This window comes from Nansenia antarctica (assembly GCF_963989245.1).
Source record: "Nansenia antarctica genome assembly, chromosome: 12".
NCBI lineage: Eukaryota > Metazoa > Chordata > Actinopteri > Argentiniformes > Microstomatidae > Nansenia > Nansenia antarctica.
In genome coordinates this window covers 16,514,117-16,534,116 of record NC_137682.1, presented here as the reverse complement: position 1 = coordinate 16,534,116, position 20,000 = coordinate 16,514,117, and the positions used below count along the sequence as shown (strand labels likewise).

At 47.2% G+C, this 20,000-nt stretch overlaps 1 protein-coding gene across 1 annotated transcript in view; it reads right to left on the bottom strand.

The window, feature by feature from the left end:
* The window catches only part of LOC308168943 (actin-binding protein IPP-like), a gene marked incomplete at both ends in the record, with an annotated part of 3,905 nt that extends 1,930 nt beyond the window's left edge, over positions 1-1,975 (bottom strand). The window contains 4 exons of the mRNA XM_080543581.1: positions 304-459; positions 596-815; positions 1,069-1,280; positions 1,606-1,975. Of these exons, the coding sequence (XP_080399707.1) occupies positions 304-459; positions 596-815; positions 1,069-1,280; positions 1,606-1,975 (958 nt within the window). The remainder of the gene's footprint in view (positions 1-303; positions 460-595; positions 816-1,068; positions 1,281-1,605) is intronic.
* Between the last annotated feature and the right edge of the window lie 18,025 nt (positions 1,976-20,000).

Genomic DNA, 20,000 nt, shown 5'->3' with positions numbered 1-20,000 from the left:
TGATAATCAAATGATTTTACAGGAACAACAAAGAGGTCTCCCCGCCACTTTTTTTGGTAAACAGCTGAGGGATGGGGCTGGAGAAATTTAACACATCTCAAATTAATAGACTGAGCTATGTATGCTTGGGCTCAAGAATTAATGGCTACAAATGTTTATTTTATTTTTTTATTTAACCTTTATTTAACCAGGCAAACATGTAAGAACAAATTCTTATTTGCAAATGCAGCCTGACCAAAAAGCAGTGGCTCTTTGGGGGGCCTAACCCAGACTGCCCCTTTAAAGTTTACCACAGAGGCTTACCTATGGCATAAAGATATTTCCTGGCTTTTCTTCTGGGCCTCATCCTAGCAGGCTGTAACAGACTGTACATCGTATTCTCCTTGGGAGACTTGGTCACCTCTGTGTATTCCCTCAGCAGAGTCTGCAGTGCCACCCGCAGGCTGAAGTCAGAAATGCCTGCAAGGAGAAATTAAATGACTAGTCGGTCAGTTTATGCATGGAATCATCCAGTGCTGTCAAGTCGTGAGTCGTCAAGGTGAGCTCCAGGCTTCTCTGTGTACTGCCTCTGAACTGTACTGTGGGTCTCAACTACCTTCGATGTACTTGAAGAGTGTCTGTGGGGAGAGCAGAGGGAAGCGTACAGGATCCAGCACCTCCACCACATGCTTCTTCCTCTTGGCCACGTCCTGCTGCAGCCAGTCCATGGCTGCCGTGAACACCTGGTACTCGTCCTCAATCCTCAGCTCCTCGCTGCGCAACAGCTTCACCAGTTGGTCCTTCGACAGGCCCCAGAACTCATCAGACACACACACCTAGACAGACAGAGTTTCTTTGAGTTTCTTCTTTGAGTTTTTATGTGTTGGCGTGAACGTTTTTTTACTGATTTAAAGATGGGATATTCGTTTCTGTCATAGCTACATACAAAGTAGATTAATGAGTGGTAAGGAGAGTGGTAAGGAGAGAGATCCTGCCTTGGAGAAGTCATTTAGGAACTTAAATATACAAATTATAGAAAAGGAAGATAAAGGGAAAGAGAGGGATGAGGAAGGAAAGAGAATGTTGCACCTGCAGGAAGTGGACATGGATGTAGTTCTCAGTGAACTCCAGCATGTCCAGACAGGCGATCTGCTCCAGGAACTGGTAGACACCAACGCAGTTAGATGGGTCCATGTGGCCCTTGAGGAACTCTCCACAGATGGACACCACCTCACTCAGCTGCAGCATGTCTGCTGCCACCATCAGCTCCTGCATGTTCTCCACTGTCACGTTGATCATACCTGGGGGGGGTGGGGGGGGCAAGCAGCTCAGACTTCATTCAGAGAGATGCACACAAACAAAGAAGCTATCCTACCATCAATCAAAATAAGCATCACCTAGGCTATATAACATGGTGGTGCAATTCATGTGTGTTAGCTTTCTGAACATTGTCTGTTGACTGAGAATAATAGCTAAAGAAAGGACCTTAAATACATAAACACACTAGTGTAATGAATGAACTAATGTCCTATGCATGAATGATACAAACAATATATCTTTCTCTTTCGACTTCTAATCGTTGTGTAGATACTGTCTGTGTATGGAGAGCATGTATCCTGTCAGGACCTGTGTAGACAAACTCCAGCAGGACCTCGAAGACTTCGGCCTCCACTCCCAGGATCTGGACCTCCTCCTTGTCAGCCTCACTCATCCCCCCGGAGAAGAGGGCAGAGAAGTAGGGGCTGCTGGCAGCCAGGACCAACCTGTGCACACTGAAGACCCGTCCACCCACCCTCAGCCTCACGTCACAGAAATCTGTGCGGAGCCTCATCTTGTTCATTTGGGCCAGTATGAGTCGAGCATAGCGGTCAGAGGCATAGAGAGCCTGCTCAGGGGACCCCAGAGTCCCCACAGCAGCAGCGGTGTCACCATGGCTGCTACTCCAAGAGATGGAGGTAGAGGCAGGTGGGGAACGAGGTGGACCCATTAAGGACATGGTGACTCAGTCACAGAGACAGGGGCTGTGGTGTGTCCACCCGCCTACAGCTTCATGGCACAAGATTCTCTAAGCAGACACGTCATCTGACTCTAGGGCAAGAAGGAAGACACACATGACTGTGACTGACACACTTTCAAAAGTCATAAATTAAATTATTCATAGTTCATTAAGTCATAGTAATACATGGAGCAAAGATGTGGTGCTATTGTTTAATCGTGACTTCAGCTTGAGTGTTTGTATATACAAGACATTGTGAGGGATATGTGCTTGTCCCTATTGAGTGCAATTGATGCATTATGTAGACTGTTAACTGTTTTCTCAACAGATCCATTTGTGTCATTATAGTCTTTATTTTTGTACACATCATCATCTGATCTTGTTCAAACTTGCACATGACACATTTCCTTAAGCAAATTTCATATTTCACCAAAATAAATAAAGTATCAATGTGGAAAAATAACATAATTTCCACAATAGATCAGCCTAAATCCATAGTTTTAGTCTAGCTGCAGAATAACAGACTTGTATATTTTAGGTGGGCTAAAATCAGACATATTGTGCTGTAGTTAAATAAGTATAATAACATAAGAACATGTTATCTTTACAAGATGTGCAGCAGCATCAGTTGTTTAGGTGTCGTGAGCTTAGAATGATAAGGTTCTATCTCCGTTTAGGGCAGTTCAGAGATATTGAGCGTCAAAGTTTTTACATTCCATTATGTTTTATGAGATGGAACCTTTGTATTTTATGAATTACTAACTCAAAAATGTCAACATTTTAAAAATAACACCACAGAGGCATTAATAAACACCTAATGGATCAGATTATGTAAAAAACTCAATTTTGACAAAAATGGAGATAGAACCGTCACGGTGTGTCTCTCTCTCTCGCCACACTGGAGACCATTCGGTTGGTATGCAAACATAGATGGGTGATCATGGATGCGGTCAGACATCATTAGAAGGGTAAATCATGACAAACCATACTATCAACATGTCCGTGTGTCTGTCTTCAAACAGGACAGATACAACACTGACCTGCAAAGTTGCGTTGTGGTCCTCATGAACTGTTTTGGTTAGCGATAGTTGCTCAATTGCTGCAGGCAACTTCCGCCAAGTATATCCAGCTGCGCGCATCAAATCCATCACCCGGAAATGTGATGTACCATTTTTGGACCACGTCATCGTAAGCGCGTCGGTAAAAGTAACCGCGAGAAACCGCGAGATTTTGAAGGATCTTAAATGGATTTTAAAAACACGGCGACATTGTATAGGACATTTAACGAACAATAATTTGAACACGCAATTGATAAGAAGAAGAAGAAGAAGAAGAAGAAGAATTACAAATACAATGGCAAATGCAGCTCAGGTGAGAATTTCGAAATATTATTAATGAACATGTTATAGTTTTCAGATGTGTATTTATTATTTAGGTTGTTGCATGTGTTACGCGGCTGTTTCGCACGTAGTTTTGTTCATCTGGCTTGGCTAATTGGGTAATCCTATCCCAGCCAGCACGCCCACGTGGGACCCATATGGGTTCAATGCGGGCTACTTGGGTACCAAGTGGGCATGGGCTGGAACTGGGCAAATTATGAGGGTCCCACATGGTCTGCATATGGGCTAACTGGGCATGGGGTGGAAGTGGGCAAGCCCATGTGGGTCCCACGTGGTCTACATGTGGGCTAACTGGCATGGGTTGGAAGTGGGCAAGCCCATGTGGTTCCCACGTGGTCTACATGTGGGCTAACTGGCACGGGTTGGAAGTGGGCAAGCCCATGTGTGTCCCACGTGGGCTACATGTGGCCTCACTGGCATGGGTTGGAAGGGGGGGGGTTAAGTTAAGACTTTGACAGGGGGCCATTTTCGAAGTTTTGAAAGCCACTTCAGAGGAGCAGGCCATTATCAATGGTAGCATACAAAGACACGAGTACAAGCATTTATGCCAATTAGTCTTTCCTGAGTTTAAGCTGGTTATGGCCTCTTTCAGGTTTTTTTTTTTTTTTTTTTTTTTTTTTAGAGCTTGCTGCAAAAGACAATTAAGTTAAAAAAGGAGCCAGACCTAGTCAAGAAAGCTCCTCTGGGGTCAAATCACAGATTTTGAAATTAATATTGAATTAATTGTTATAACTTCATGTCATAGAGAGGAATTACCTGCATTTGCGTTTAGATTAAATTATTATGTTTTAAAGATATTTTCTTGATAGACGTGTCCCACGTGACAGCATTCGAATTGTCAACGTAAGAGGAGGAGTTAGAGGAGGAGTTCTTATTACTCTACGTCTACGGTCTTTAGATAACGGTGCCGGGGTAATGCGCATGCGCACCTTGTCCAGAAGAGAACCGGAGAACCGGCCAGCCCAGCAAACGCCGAATAGCGAATACCATATTTATTTCTTACGAAATCAAGGTACTATTGCATGAAATTCAAACTGTAAGTATACCTAAATCAACGCGTTTGTAAGAATGCATGCTCCAATGGCCTAGTCGCATCATGTATGTTTGTGTTTGCAGGTTGTAAGACTGGCCTGAATCACTTCCAATGAATAAGCCGTGGAAAGTCTTGAGGCCTGCGCCTTTGTCTGCGTGCGGATAGCATGCTTTGTGTAGCAAGTAGCGCAGCTCGCCGCATTTCACACTATATTCGAATGAATCAGAATAACATGTCTAATGAATGTAACTTAATGCATCAATAAAGGCCAGTCGTTTATTTTGCAAATCAGCATACTCGCGTGTGCATTCTGCAAATAGACTAGATCCACGCTGGTCCCAATGGTTTTAGTCCCAGGACTGTTTTAATGATGCGCTCTGCCTCTGAAATGGCGCCTGAGTATGTTAGCCTCACGTATCCCCATATGCATTAGTCAAACGCAATTTGCACACTATCCAACGATCTTTATGAGTATGACCATGATCTGGCATTTGCTGATCTCGGCTACCAGTCAGCCAACTGTATGTTAGCTAAGCTATAACACTATGTACAATATGACAACCCTCGTGCACATAAGGTTCAGAGATAGGAAATGTTAGGATATTTATAGCATAGCATAGAGTACAGCACAGTGTTTTATTTGTATAGTATAGTGGATAGTGTACATAGCCTTTATTTATGTAAACCAGCTCTTTTCCCTTGTTTTAGTATTTTTTTCCTAGCACCAGGGGAGCCCCCCCCCTCCCAAATGTCGTTGTATGGTACCTGTACTGTATTAATGACAATAAAGACCATTCATTCATCTACATTGTGTGATCTTGCGTGCGTCTCCCAGGGCTGACTATCCAGACTACACGACCATCATGGCTGATGGAGAAGGGTTTGTGGTACGCGTGCGGGGCCTCCCCTGGTCCTGCGCTGTGGACGAAGTCTCCAGGTTTTTCTCAGGTGAGAAGATAGGATACTCTACTATGAACACCAATCTGGTTTTAGTCGTCTAGAAACTAAGCTTTTGCATGTGGCATTCATTCAACAGATTTAGCCTATCACTGATTATCTACTAAGACTCTTCAAAGGCATTTGTGTGTGTGTGTGTGTGTGTGTGTGTGTGGGGGGGGGAAATTCAACAACTGTTGATTTGTCTTCCAGATTGTAAAGTTGCAAACAATGGCACGAGTATCCATTTCACCTACACCCGGGAGGGCAGGCCCAGCGGAGAGGCGTTCGTTGAGCTGGAGACCGAAGACGACCTGTCTTCCGCTGTCCCAGCGGCCTTCAAAATAGCCAGAGTCAAGCCTCTCCTCAAGAAACCTACCCTTGACCCATCATCTGTCCACAATTACAGACCGGTATCCCTTCTCTCCTTCCCTTCCAAAACCCTTCAACGCGCGGCATCTAAACAACTGATTGACTATCTCCGGAAGATGGATCACTTAGACCCCCACCAATCCGGCTTCAAGGCTGGGCATTCCACTGAGACTGCGCTCCTTGCTGTCACGGAAGCCCTCCACTCTGCCCAAGCTTCCTCCCTCTCCTCTGTTCTCATTCTCCTTGACCTGTCTGCTGCCTTCGACACAGTCAATCACCAGATCCTTCTCTCCATCCTCTCAGACCTGGGCATCTCTGGCACCGCACACTCCTGGTTTTCTTCCTACCTGGCGGGCCGCTCCTACCAGGTGACCTGGAGAGAATCGCTATCTTCTCCACGAACCCTCTCCACTGGAGTTCCCCAGGGTTCCGTCCTAGGGCCCCTACTCTTCTCCCTCTACACCAAGTCTCTTGGCTCGGTAATCTCTTCACATGGGCTCTCCTACCACAGCTACGCAGACGACACTCAACTCTTCCTGTCCTTCCCCCCGTCTGATGTACACGTGGCAACCCGTATCTCAGCATGTCTCGCTGACATTTCAACTTGGATGGCTGACCACCATCTCAAGCTCAATCTTAACAAGACTGAGCTCCTCTTCATCCCCGGGAAAGCCTGCCCTCTCCAAGACTTCTCCATCACAGTGGAGAACTCTACTGTAACCCCCTCCCTGACAGCCAAGAACCTTGGAGTGATCCTGGATAACCGACTATCCTGTGCGGAGAACATTGCAGCAACGGCTCGCTCCTGCAGATTCCTCCTCTACAACATCAGAAGGATACGACCATTCCTTACCAGAGAGGCAGCGCAACTCTTGATCCAGGCACTGGTCATCTCCCGCCTGGATTACTGCAATGCACTCCTGGCGGGGCTCCCCGCTTCAGCCATTAGACCTCTGCAGCTCATCCAGAATGCTGCTGCCCGGCTGGTATTCAACCTCCCCAAATACTCGCATGTCACCCCTCTCCTTCGCACCCTGCACTGGCTCCCGATAGCAGCTCGCATCAGATTCAAGACCCTGGTGCTTGCATACCAGGCAGCTAAAGGGACAGCCCCTGCCTACCTGAAGGAAATGGTAACCCCCCAAACCCCTGCCCGCTCACTCCGCTCCTCCACCTCGGCTGGCCGACTGGCCCCTCCTCCTCTACACAGCAGTCGGGCTGCCCGATCACGTCTCTTCACAACACTGGCTCCCCGCTGGTGGAATGAGCTCCCCACGGTGCAATTGATGCATTATGTAGACTGTTAACTGTTTTCTCAACAGATCCATTTGTGTCATTATAGTCTTTATTTTTGTACACATCATCATCTGATCTGGTTCAAACTTGCACATGACACATTTCACATTTCATATTTCACCAAAATAAATAAAGTAGCAATGTGGAAAAATAACATAATTTCCACAATAGCTCAGCCTAAATCCATAGTTTTAGTCTAGCTGCAGAATAACAGACTTGTATATTTTAGGTGGGCTAAAATCAGACATTGTGCTGTAGCTAAATAAGTATAATAACATAAGAACATATGATCTTTACAAGATGTGCTTGTGCATCAGTTGTTTAGGTGTCGTGAGCTTAGAATGATAAGGTTCTATCTCGGTCTAGGGCAGTTCAGAGATATTGAGCGTCAAAGTTTTTACATTCCATTATGTTTTATGAGATGGAACCTTTGTATTTTATGAATTACTAACTCAAAAATGTCAACATTTTAAAAATAACACCACACAGGCATTAATAAACACCTAATGGATCAGATTAGGTAAAAAACTCAATTTTGACAAAAATGGAGATAGAACCTTATAATTCTAACGTCACGGTGTGTCTCTCTCTCGCCACCCTGGAGACCATTCGGTTGGTATGCAAACATAGATGGGTGATCATGGATGCGGTCAGACATCATTAGAAGGGTAAATCATGACAAACCATACTATCAACATGTCCGTGTGTCTGTCTTCAAACAGGAAACATACAACACTGACCTGCAAAGTTGCGTTGTGGTCCTCATGAACTGTTTTGGTTAGCGATAGTTGCTCAATTGCTGCAGGCAACTTCCGCACTAGATTGCAATCTATTTTTCTATATCAACTGTATGGTCTGGCGTTGAATACTAGGCCTAACTAAACAAACACCAAACGCGTTTCATTTAATTTTGTCTATCCTGAAACCCTCTGTAAGGAGAAGCACACACTATTTCTACATGAAATATTCCTTAATATTTAGTTTCTGTTGGTAAAAAAAAAAAAAAAACACAGCTAAAACAAGTCGTCGTAGCCTACATAGTAGGGTCCAAAACCAAAATTCCGTGACCACTCTCTGGCTAACATGTTTTGATGATTTATTTGACTTCTAGGGACCTTTTATGAAAAATTTAGCCTCCAGGTCCCTCCCAAAAATCCTGTTTTTTCTTGCCAGAGGGCCAAATCCAAAATACCTGTAACCTTTAAGGCAGGTGAATAGGGTAAAACAATTTACTAATAGCTATCACTATGAAACTTCCCCAGTTAATCACTTACATTAAGACAATTATTTTTTGTATTACAACTTTTCTGAAATGGTATGTTTAAATATGCAAATGAGGCGTTACCTAATTAAATATGCGGTAATTTGCATAACATTCAAGAACTTGAATCTGAACATTGGATAAAGCCAGGTTAAAAATTCTTGTTTCATCTTGTTGACATAATATTAGAGTCAAAAGTTTGATTAATAATTAATAATGGTAGCGTACGATAACAATAGGTATGAGAGGTCGCTGCCTGACTTCTGGGCAATGCTGACTAGCTCTCCTTGCTGATCAGGTCGCCTTCCTTCGGACTGATTTCACTCAGTCCATCACAGGCAACCCCTAGTCCTATATGGCCTGGGACATGAGTGTACAATGAACAAGGGCAGCAAAAAGTCTGGCTGGCTCTCCATCCTCTAGAATGAGAAGCAGCTGCTAGTGCACTCCAGAAATATGAACAATGTGACCCAGATCCAGGCGACTCACAACGCGCTGGCCAACCGAAAAGAAGCCAAGATGAAGCACATGCAATGTGGCCACGGATGCGAGAGGATGAGCAGTGTGTGCAGGACCTGGTCGCATGCATGCATGAGTTTGACTCCTTCCCGTTCGACCCGGCCTCACCCACCCTCCGCACCCTAGTCAGCCATGCCTGCCTCTGATGAGCTCATTGCTGACTTCAACTCAGCCCGTGCTGCAGGAGAGGAGAAGTTGACCAGCATTTTACGAGTGTTCAGTAAGAATACCTCCCTCCATGCATCCGTCCCATTGAGCAAACGCTTGACATTTGCCAAGGGGCCATGCACGAAGAAACCCGGGGAGGAACCCAAGGTTCTGCAGAGATGGAGCGGGATGCTCTCAAGGCAGTGATCGACCTGGTTGAGGTCAGTTAACTTGTGAATCTCCCAGAGTTGTTGGAACACTGTGTTGTCGAGGAGACAGCCTTATTCAACTCCAATGGCACATACAGGAAGACGCAGAAGAGCAAGCTCATCCAGAAGCTCTCTCTCCAATCTGAAGTTCTGAAAGGACCTTACATCGCTCTCGTCGACATGGGCATGATTTGGAGGATCAGCAGAAGATCGACAGACACAAGATGACACAAGATGACACCCCATACAAGTGGTCGGACGACGTCCACAAGGTGTCATCCATCATCCTTGCCCGCCATGGTGATGCTGACCGTATCATCTGTGTGAATGACCCGTACGATGGAGCATAGTCAACGAAAGATGACGAGCGAGACCTGCGGGTACAGGGTAAGGCACATGTCCTCAACACCAAATGAAATTGGGCGACCCCTTCCCCTCTGCCAGAGTGTTCAAAACGCTGCTGTGTAGCGTTAGCAACAAGGTGCGGCTGCAACAACTAATATGCAGCTACCGGACCGACCTTGCACAGACTGTAGATGCAGATATTGTTTACTCTGTTGGCTCTCATCGCACCAACTTGTCAACACAACAACCAATGCAGAACTACATCTTTGACCAGTCTGAGGCTGACACCATCCTCTTCTCTGCTTATGCAGTTCTGCGTGAGTCAGGCTACAGTGGCCCTGTTGTCATAGATGCAGCTGACACCGATGCCTATGTCGCAGCAGCGGCCATCTCACAGCAGTTGCCAGGTATGCTCTATATCAAGAGAAAGCAGGAGATAATTGTATGCCGTGGCCTAGTGACTGAGGAGATGGCAGACTGTATTGTGCAGCTACATTGTATTACAGGCTGTGATGCCAACTCAGGCTTCTATGGAACAAGGAAATTGTCGGTGTATGACAAGGTGGCTAAGAGCCCTGTGGCAAGACGGCAACTCTCACGGTGTGGAGATAGCCTTCACCTTGAGGAGGAGGTGGTAGAGGAGCTCTTCCAGTTCACACAAGATGTCATCTATGGCCACAAAAAGAGCAGCACCATGGCTGAGGCCCGTGCCGAGAAGTGGAAGAGAATGAAAAACAACTCTTGGACTTCATCCGTCTCCCTCCAGATGCAAAACGCCAACACTGTCTCCGTGCCAACTACTTGGCATATCTAGTGCGCCACCCCTCCCTGAAGCACCACCCCTCGCCCCTCGTACATGGCTGGGAGCCGGTGAGTGGTCACTGTCGTCCTGTCCGCCACACACAACCTGCTCTCTCAATGAATCTAACTGCACCAGGGCCAGCTGAAGACAAGGAGGAAGATGAGAGTGAGGAGGGAGATGAGGAGGAGGGAGAGGAGGATTCAGAATATATCTAGTGAGGCAGAATGTTCTGATTCAGAGTGATCACATATGTTTAAAGTGGTTCAATTGTTCTGTTATAACTTCAAGTTACAGCTATTAAAGAGCTTATTTTGAAGTATAATTACGTCTCTTGTTATACGTTCATAATAGTTGATACCCTGGTGGCAACTAACGGGCATCCAATTTAACAAACAAATTAATCAAGCCTTTGACTCTAATATGTCAACAAGATGAAACAAGAATTTTTAACCTGGCTTTATCCAATGTTCAGATTTAAGTTCTTGAATGTTATGCAAATTACTGCATATTTAATTAGGTAACACCTCATTTGCATATTTAAACATACCATTTCAGAAAACTTGTAATACAAAAAATAATTGTCTTAATGTAAGTGATTAACTGGGGAAGTTTCATAGTGATAGCTATTAGTTTTTTTTTTTTTTACCTCATTCACCTGCCTTAAAGGTTGTTGACGTTCTTTATTTTTTTTTACCAACAGAAACTAAATATGAAGGAATATTTCATGTAGAAATAGTGTGTGCTTCTCCTTACAGAGGGTTTCAGGATAGACACAATTAAATGAAACGCGTTTGGTGTTTGTTTAGTTAGGTCTAGTATTCAACTAGTGACCATTGGTTCTACTGACCATAAGCACATGTAAAATACCAAACGTAGGCCTACTAGTATTATTAAACATACAGTACTCTCCATAAGTATTGGAACGAGGAAGCATTTTGCCTTCTTTTAGCTCTACTCCAAAAGTTTGGATTTAAAATCAATGTTACAATTACTTACAATGAGGTTAAAGTAGAGATTCTTTTGTGCTCAAATCAACTCAAATTAACTCTCTGTTTTGGTTGGAAGTTACTTTGGGGTGATTTGGCCACGAATGTTGAACTTTTGTGTTCCCCTATCACTCCCACTGTTTTGGAGTAGCGGTGGCTAAATGCATGTGTGCAGACGGATGCTATTGTTTTGACAGGCCATTTTCACATAGGGGGGGTTGATGTGGGCCTCACTCAATACCACTAGATGGCAGCATTACCAAACCCATGTGAATGACATCACCTCAAACCTCTCTGTGTGAAGCATGACACCTCCAGAGACTGGGAGCCTGACTGCTACCACAGTACTTGTGTTGCTGCCTCCCTAAGTATGTGGGGGCAGAAATCATATCATTTAGCTCCAATATGAATGTAAGTATATGTTATGTTCAATAACGGAGCCGAACTCAGAGCTTCTAGTCGGAGCTGGTAACTCCATTTATTCAACAACGTGTGTCCCACATAACGTAATACGGCACTGTCGTAAAACTACAGACGTAACATTTCCCCCCCCCTCACACAACCTAGGTGTGATACTCAGTCACGTAGTCACGCAAGTGATCGGGCCTGTTGCGTGCTCGAACCAGACGTGGCTCTGGTGCAGCCACAGCCACTGGTGGCGGCTCCACGCCTTGGGGCTGAGCCTGGTAGGCCGGGGTTGCTGCTTCATCCAACCGTGCGGCTGGCAAGACTGTGGAAGGGGCCACACTCAGCGCTGGGCCAGGGGGAGGCTGCACCTTACGCAGGCGGGTAGCATGCCAGCGAGTGCCGTCGGCGAGCCTAAACGAGGCCGGGCCAAGCTGTTTGCTGACCTGGACAGGGTCAGACCAAAAAGACTGGAGTTTGTTGTCCCGATGAGGTCGTCGGATCCTGACCCAGTCCGACACAGCAATGACAGGTGGCCTAGCACGTCTGGCCCTGTCGAAACGATCCTTCATCAAGTGCTGGTGTTTGGTGACTGTGGCTTGAACTGGATGGACCGGGGGCTGAGCTAGTGTAGGGCGGAGCCTATCGAGAGGCAGCTGGAGCTCCCGCCCCAGCATGAGGGAGGCTGGGGAGACTCCTGTAGTGGCGTGTCGCGTGGCCCGATAATGCAACAGCGTCTGGAGGAGGCTGGTGGTGAGCGTGCACCCTTGTGCCAGGTGGGCCCTGATGCCATTTTTCAGTGTTTGGTTCAGCCGTTCCACCCCCCCGTTCGCAGCAGGGTGGTAGAACGCTGTGCGGATGTGGTGGATCCCTTTACCCACTAGATAGGAGGACAGTTCATGGGAAATAATTTGAGGACCGTTGTCAGTCGTGATCCTCTTGGGCAGGCCCCAACGTGCAAACAGAGCGTCGAGAATGTCGATCAGCACCTTTGCTGTGACCGAGCCCACAGGTGTCACCTCTGGCCACTTAGAGTGGAGGTCGTAGGTCACGACGAGAAAACGCTGGTGATGTGGTACCCCATGCAGCTCGCCGCAGATATCCAGTTGCAGGTGCTCCCAGGGCTGAGATGGCCAGTCCAACGGCTGCATGGGCGGGGGTGGAGCTGGAGCCCTGGTCTTACCACTAAGGAGACAGGCAGTGCAATCCTTGACCAGGGTTTCGAGTTCCCTGTCGATGCCTGGCCACCACACAACATCACGACAGCGCTGTTTGAGCCTGACTATGCCCAGGTGACTCTCGTGCGCCATAGCAAGGATACGCGCCCGAAGGACACCTGGGACCACAGTGCAGAACCCGCGAGCGACACAGGTGTCATTCCAAACCGACAACTCCTCCCTGATCCTGGAGTAAGTGAGTAGCTCGTCAGGTACTCTTGCCGGCCACCCCTGCGTGATGTAGGTTGAGAGTGTAGAGAGGGTGGGGTCATCGGCTGAGGCATCCCGGAGCTCTTTCAGCGACACCGTCTCCTGAAGGGGTGTGTGGAGGAGCTGGACGAGGTCATGCTCAGCCTGGTCCAGTCCGGGGGTCAAGGTTGGGGCTGTGGGTGGGCTGGGGATTGAGCGTGATAGCAAGTCGGCTACCACGTTGTCTCGTCCTGGCGTGAACTGTAGCCGATAGTTGTACTGCTGCAGGCGGTCGACCCAGCGGTGGAGGCGAAGTGGCTTGTGACCGGTGCCAGACGTGGCCAGGAGGGTGATGAGGGCCTGGTGGTCTGTCCTCAGTGTGAATAGACGTCCATAGAGGTACATGTGCCAGCGCTCACATGCCCAGAGGCATGCTAGGGCCTCCCGCTCCCCCACCGAGTACTTCTGTTCCGTGGGGCTGAGAGCACGGGAGGCGAAGGCGATCGGTCTCTCCACCCCCCCTTGCAGCTGGGACATCACCGCACCAATGGCTGTGGCAGAGGCGTCGCACGTGACAAGAGTGGGGCTGGCCAGGTCGAAATGCGCCAGGACCGGCGAGGTGAGTTGGGCCTTCAGGAGGCGTACGGCGTCTGAGCAGGCAGACGTCCAGAGCCAGCGCTCGTCATGCTTCAACAGCTTCCGCAGTGGTGTGGTTGTGGCCGAGTACTGTGGCAGGAAACGGAGGTAGTACGCCGTCATGCCTAGAAAGGAGGCCACCTGAGCGGCTGTGGTGGGCTCCGGGACATGATGGATGGCCTCGGTGTTCGAGTGCAGCGGGTACGTGCCATCAGCTGAGAGGCGGAACCCCACAAAGTCAATGGCTGGGGCGGCGAATACACACTTCTCCCCATTGAGTGTGAGGTGATGCTTGGCCAATGCACTGAACACACTGTGGAGACGCTCGTCGTGGCTCTCGACGGTGGCCCCGTGAACCACGATGTCATCAAGATAGATGGCCACACCTGGGATCCCAGCGAAGATGGAGGCCATGATCTTTTGGAAGCAGCTGGGGGCGGAGCTTAAACCGAAAGCCATGCGTTTGTAGCGGAAAACCCCTCTGTGAGTGATGAACGCTGTGAGGTTGCGGCTCTCGGGGTGTAGTGGCACTTGGAGGTAACCCTGACGGAGGTCCAGTTTAGAGAACACGCTGGACCCGTAGAACTGGGCGGTGAGCTCCTCTATCGTTGGCAGGGGGTATTTGTCAGGGATGATGGCCTTGTTTACCGCTCTCAGATCCACGCAGATGCGCAGCCCCCCAGACTTCTTCTTCGCCACCACCAGGTTGGAGATCCAAGGCGATGCATTCACCTGCTCAATGATGTCGCTATCGAGCATGCTCTGTAGTTGAGAGGAGATGTCATCGCGGAGAGCCAGGGGGGAGCGGCGGAGGGGCTGTATAACAGGCATCACTGTAGGATCTAACAGAGGCTGGTGGGCAAAAGTGTCGAGGCAGCCTACACCGCTGAACAGCGCAGGCCACTGTTGCTGCCAGGGGATGGAAACGGTGTGAATCTCTGAGCCAGCTGTGTCTAGCAGGGTGAAACCGAGGGCGTTGAACAGGTCGAGGCCTAACAGGTTGGTCCCGTGGCGTGCAACATTGAACCTGAAAGACGGCAGTGTCCTCTCCCCGTACTTCACAGGCAGCTGAAAAGAGCCCACAATGTCAATCTCAGAGTTGGCATAGCCACGCAGGGTGGTGGAGGGCAACTCCAAGGGCACATGGGAGAAGAACTGTGTATAGGTCGTCAAGTTCACAAGGGACACTGTGGCTCCAGTGTCTAGGAGGAGCGGCAGAGTGACATCACCAACCATCAACGAGCATGTTTTGAATGGCGCTCGTCCTGAGCTGACATTATGGATGACTGTGGTAGGTGACTGGGAAGCTCTAGCTGGGGCAGACCTGCAGACCTTGTGAAAGTGGTTTAGTCTCCCGCAGTTGGAGCAGGTTTTACCACGGGCTGGGCATGTCTGAGCTCTTGAATTGTGTGCAGAAGAGCCGCAATTCCCACACGGCTGGTGTGGCTGGTCGCGTGACCGAGAGGCCAGTAAAACGCTCTCCCCGCCGCTGGCTGCACTCACGTGGAGGAGGGGCACCTGTAGGCTGTGCACGCCCGCTGCCGGTGAGCTGGGAGAGGCTGAAAAACTAACTGCACATTCCAAGGCTGTTTCCACCTGGACCGCTATGTTCAAAGCTGCTGATAATGTAAGTTCATCATTTTCCAGTAACAGTTTTTCCCTAATCTTGTCACAGTTCGTGTGTAAGATGAGTTGGTCTCTTATCATTTCGTTCTGTAATATCCCGAACTTGCATAAGCTCGCCAAACCCCGCAGATCAGCCACATACTGTGTCACTGTCTCACCTGTACGTTGGTGTCTTCGTTTGAATATGACGCGGCGGAGAAGAGCGCTTTGTGGAGGGGCGAAGTGTTGCTTCAGTAGTTCCACAACAGAACTCAGAGCTTCTAGTCGGAGCTGGTAACTCCATTTATTCAACAACGTGTGTCCCACATAACGTAATACGGCACTGTAGTAAAGTCCAAACTGTCGTAAAACTACAGACGTAACAGTATATGCATCATGTTGAGAATGGTACACATTGCCCATAGAGGTTGCAATATCTAGATATTTCATAGGTTGTACATCCTTTTACATGTCCACTATCTGAACGGAATCAGGACAGTTCAGGCTACACCTTACAGTTTTTCTCTATCGCTTTACAGGTTTTCTCAGTTGCTAAAACACTAAACCCCATTCTCTGAACCACATTCTCAGTGGCCTAAACTCATTTGTCGAATCAAACACTCTTTTGGCCAAACCTTCAACACTGTTCAGGTACTTAGACACAATTTGCAAAACTCATCCGCTCTTTGTTGCCAAACCTTAAACACATTCTTAGTCACTAAACACATTTCACACTGTGATACACTTGTGTGTTGCAAAATTGTGAACACTGGCAGCAGAATGTGAACACAACTCCAACACAGTTGTCATCTGTTACACACAACAACTCAACATTTAACACACATGTTTCTAATGATGTGATCAGACCAATTGGGCAGGGTAAAAGTCAGTTCAGAGTGCACAGGTGGCACATGTGCATCCATCTACAATGGACGGAAACATACAGAGAGGCAGAGGAGGAAGAGTTCTGCACTTTTCTCCCAACAACAAGAAGCACTCATTGTTGACATGGTCCTTCAAAATAATGCCATCCTGACTCCAGCAGTGAGTGATTGAAGACAATGTCAACTTTGATGGTGTCCTCACATGCAACAGACAAGTGTACAGAGTACCCTTTGATCGCAACTCTGCAAGAGTTCTAAGATATCAGCATGTGCAAGTAAGTGTAACCTACACACACTTTCAGCACCGATGCTTCCAGTACAATTCTATGCTCCAGTACAATTCTATGCTACTAGGCCTACTGTTACTGTAGGCTAGTAGTTGCAGTTGCTACGTTTACGGTACTGTAAACTAGGATATTCTTCATACTGAAATGTCACTTTGTGCCGAAACAAGAAACCAGAGCAACATTTTTGTTCAAGCATTGAATCATTCGATTTTCGAATCTTGAACGTAACTCTACTGCCGACTCCCAGGTCCACTAATCGATCCATTGCAGACAGAGCAGCGGGACATCGAACTCTCACCAACTTGACAGGGTCAGACATGGCTTAATCGAGCATGGAAATGAGTTGTTTCTGCAGATGACCTTTACACATCTTCCGCTGTAATTTTCAGTCGATTGGGGGACAAATGTCAAATTGATTATCACGAACGGTGACTATATTTCCAAACATATGCTAGAATGATACGTATAGGCCTGACAGTAATAGAATTAGAACCCAGTGTTCTATAATGCTGGTCCGGTCAGAATGGGTCACAGTGGAGCTGGATTGACTAGCTACACCGGTGTTATCATGACATTGTAACATTTCAAAATAGCTTCTATTAAATGTTCAGTATGCATGCCATTACTCCATTGCAAGGCACATTATCGTTGCAAGGGAAGTGACTAATGCACGCGCATTCCCTTTTCTCTTAGGTTGAACATGATTTCATTTGCATTGAGGAGGTTGACTCCGTGTGGGGTAAGCGGAACATAACATCAGTCTAATAGTGATATTGATCTGCCTGTCAGCTTGAGTAGTTAAAACAAAGAAGGTCTGGATCCTCTCGGCTATTATTTGGAATCAGATGTACCACACCAAAGCCCTAAATGAGACATGCATTACTGCCACAATGCCCTATCAACAACACTCTCTTTCCTATTCCCAGGGTCCCACATGGCGATCTCTGCAGCAGGTGTTCCGAGTGTCCAACTGCCCAGTGAATAGACAATGTGTTTACACCAGCTCCTACATGACACAAGCTTCCTCAGTTCTACTGCTCCCCAGACTTCCCTCCAACAGGCTGCTGAGCCACAGACCACTGAACTGCTCTGCCGCTCGTCCCTGCCAGGGTCAGCCTGGGGCCCCAGAGAGAGTGGACACGGAGAGGGACCAGAAACGCCTCAGTATGAAAGTCCTCACTCAGGCGCCCAAGCCCGCACTGTACCTGGGCTTATCTGGCCTCATTCCATTCCTAGCCGCCCCTGTCTTTATGGCCGTGACACAGTCCTACTACCCTGAGGTGGCCTATGCACAGGTGGTCTACGGGGCCTGCATCGTGTCCTTCCTGGGCGGGGCCCGCTGGGGGTTTGCCCTGCCTGAAGGAAGCCCGGCCCAGCCTGACTGGATGAACCTGGGCAACAGGGTGGTGCCCTCCCTATTGGCCTGGATGGCGTTGCTGTGCAGGGACAACATCACAGAGGGAGCCCTGCTGGTCGTCATGGGACTGGGCCTCTCCCTGCACTACGACCTGGTCCTGCTGCCCGGATACCCTGGCTGGTTCAAAGCCATGCGGACTATCCTCACTCTTGTGGCTACCTTCTCCTTAGTGGCCACACTGACACTGAAGAAGATGTGTCCAGAGAAAAATATCAAGGCGCTTGAGAATTGACAAGCTATAGTGGCTAGGGAGCTTTCAATAATGACAAAGACCAGACTTTAGTAGCTGTATTTAAGTTGCACTGCAGTGAGATCTCAAAAATCATTGTGACTGAAAAATACAGTGTTTCTCATTGGTTTGGCTGCAAAGGCTCACCTGAGCCCAATACACCACACTTCTGTAAAAATGGATTATGTAAAATAAAGATATAATAAAGACAGAGAGAGACATTTCATAGATATGTGTTTTCATTTAATCAATGTGCTACTGATGACATTGAAGTACATCAATGTGTGAGGGCTAAAATATAAATTAACTTTGTTATCTAGTGATGTTGCTGAATGAAGGGGATAAAAGCTAATAATTCCAACCTCAGTGTTTTAAAACAGTGTTTACTGACTAAAAAGGCACACATATTTACAGTTATACAATGGCTGCATTTCAGCCAACGAGCATTGCATTTGAACATAAATACTGAGTAACCAGTACCAATTAATGCCACTTTTAAAACAAATCAACATCAGTGACTGTTTTTACAGAAGACGTAGCCTCAAATGCACAGCAAAGCATGTTCAATAACAATTTCACATGAGGACCATATAATGTAGCTTAAAGTAGCTTCATGTCAAGTAAGTGGGGTACAAGGTTTAATACGTCTCAGTGTAAACAACTTAGAGTAATAAGCCCCTCAAACACATTGCCATCTACTTTCAGTCCAAAATGTAACGGATAACCCACTTGAAATTTAGAAAACAGTTTTGGTGTTAATTGCACTGTGAGAGATTAAAGGTGGGTCAAAATAATATATAAGTCAAAGTGCACAGGTCTATCAGTTCATATCATGTCAGAGAAAAGAGTGACATTCTCATGAACATCTTGGAGCACCACTGTATGACGAAATGGTGCAATGAGACTTCTCTCTGTCAATTGAGAGCCATATCTTCACTCATTGAAATTAGGCTACATCCTGAAAGTGCCACAGTTCAGACACACTTGCTAAAAGATCACAGTGCACAATAGAAGCAATTTACCTTGCAATCAAGACACACTGACACACCTCAGTGTAACTGACAGAGTGCTAGGTTGCCATTTTGGCTCAGTGTTCAATGTACAATGTCTAGTTCAGCAATATCAGCAACAAACAATCAAACATTCTGTAAATCCACCATCTCAAAGCCTACGGAAACAAGTGCTATTTGACTTTGAACAGCAAATTCCTCTACCAAGAAAAAGGCCCTGCGTTTGTGCTCTGTAAGATGCTGAGCATAATGTCTTGTACATGATCAAGTTTCCACTGTAGCTCACACTTCACTGGCTGGCTGAGGGTACGATGTGTGTGGTCATGGATATGGGAGGTGGGCAAGTAGATTCTACTGTGGCGTCCTGCCACTGTACAACATCTAAATCCATTGCTGGTGAAGGCCATGTTTCAAGCGAAATAGTAATAATGTGTTGGAGGAGGACTCTTCTGTGATATTGTTAGAGTTGAATGATGTTTTCATAATGTTATAATGTTGTGGATGTTTTGAATTCCCCAGCTCCATACATTTTTGTCCTATTCTGTGAATTCCCCAGCTCCAACCCCGTGCCCTTTGCTGTAGCACAAACTTACAAGCTGCCCATTGTAAGAATTCTTATCTCGTGTCTCAGCCTCGGCCTTCATTCCTGGGGGCCCTGTCGTAAATCTGATTTTGCTAAAGCTGTGCTTCCTCACGAGGCTGCCTCCCCCTGTCCATGTGTGTCTCTTTGTGTTTGAGAATAAAATGCTAGGCTCGGAGAGGAAAAGATTCAGTTTGAATTCGAGGCCTCCCAGAGACCTCGGATTCACTCTCCTTGCAAGAAAATAAGAATCATGATGA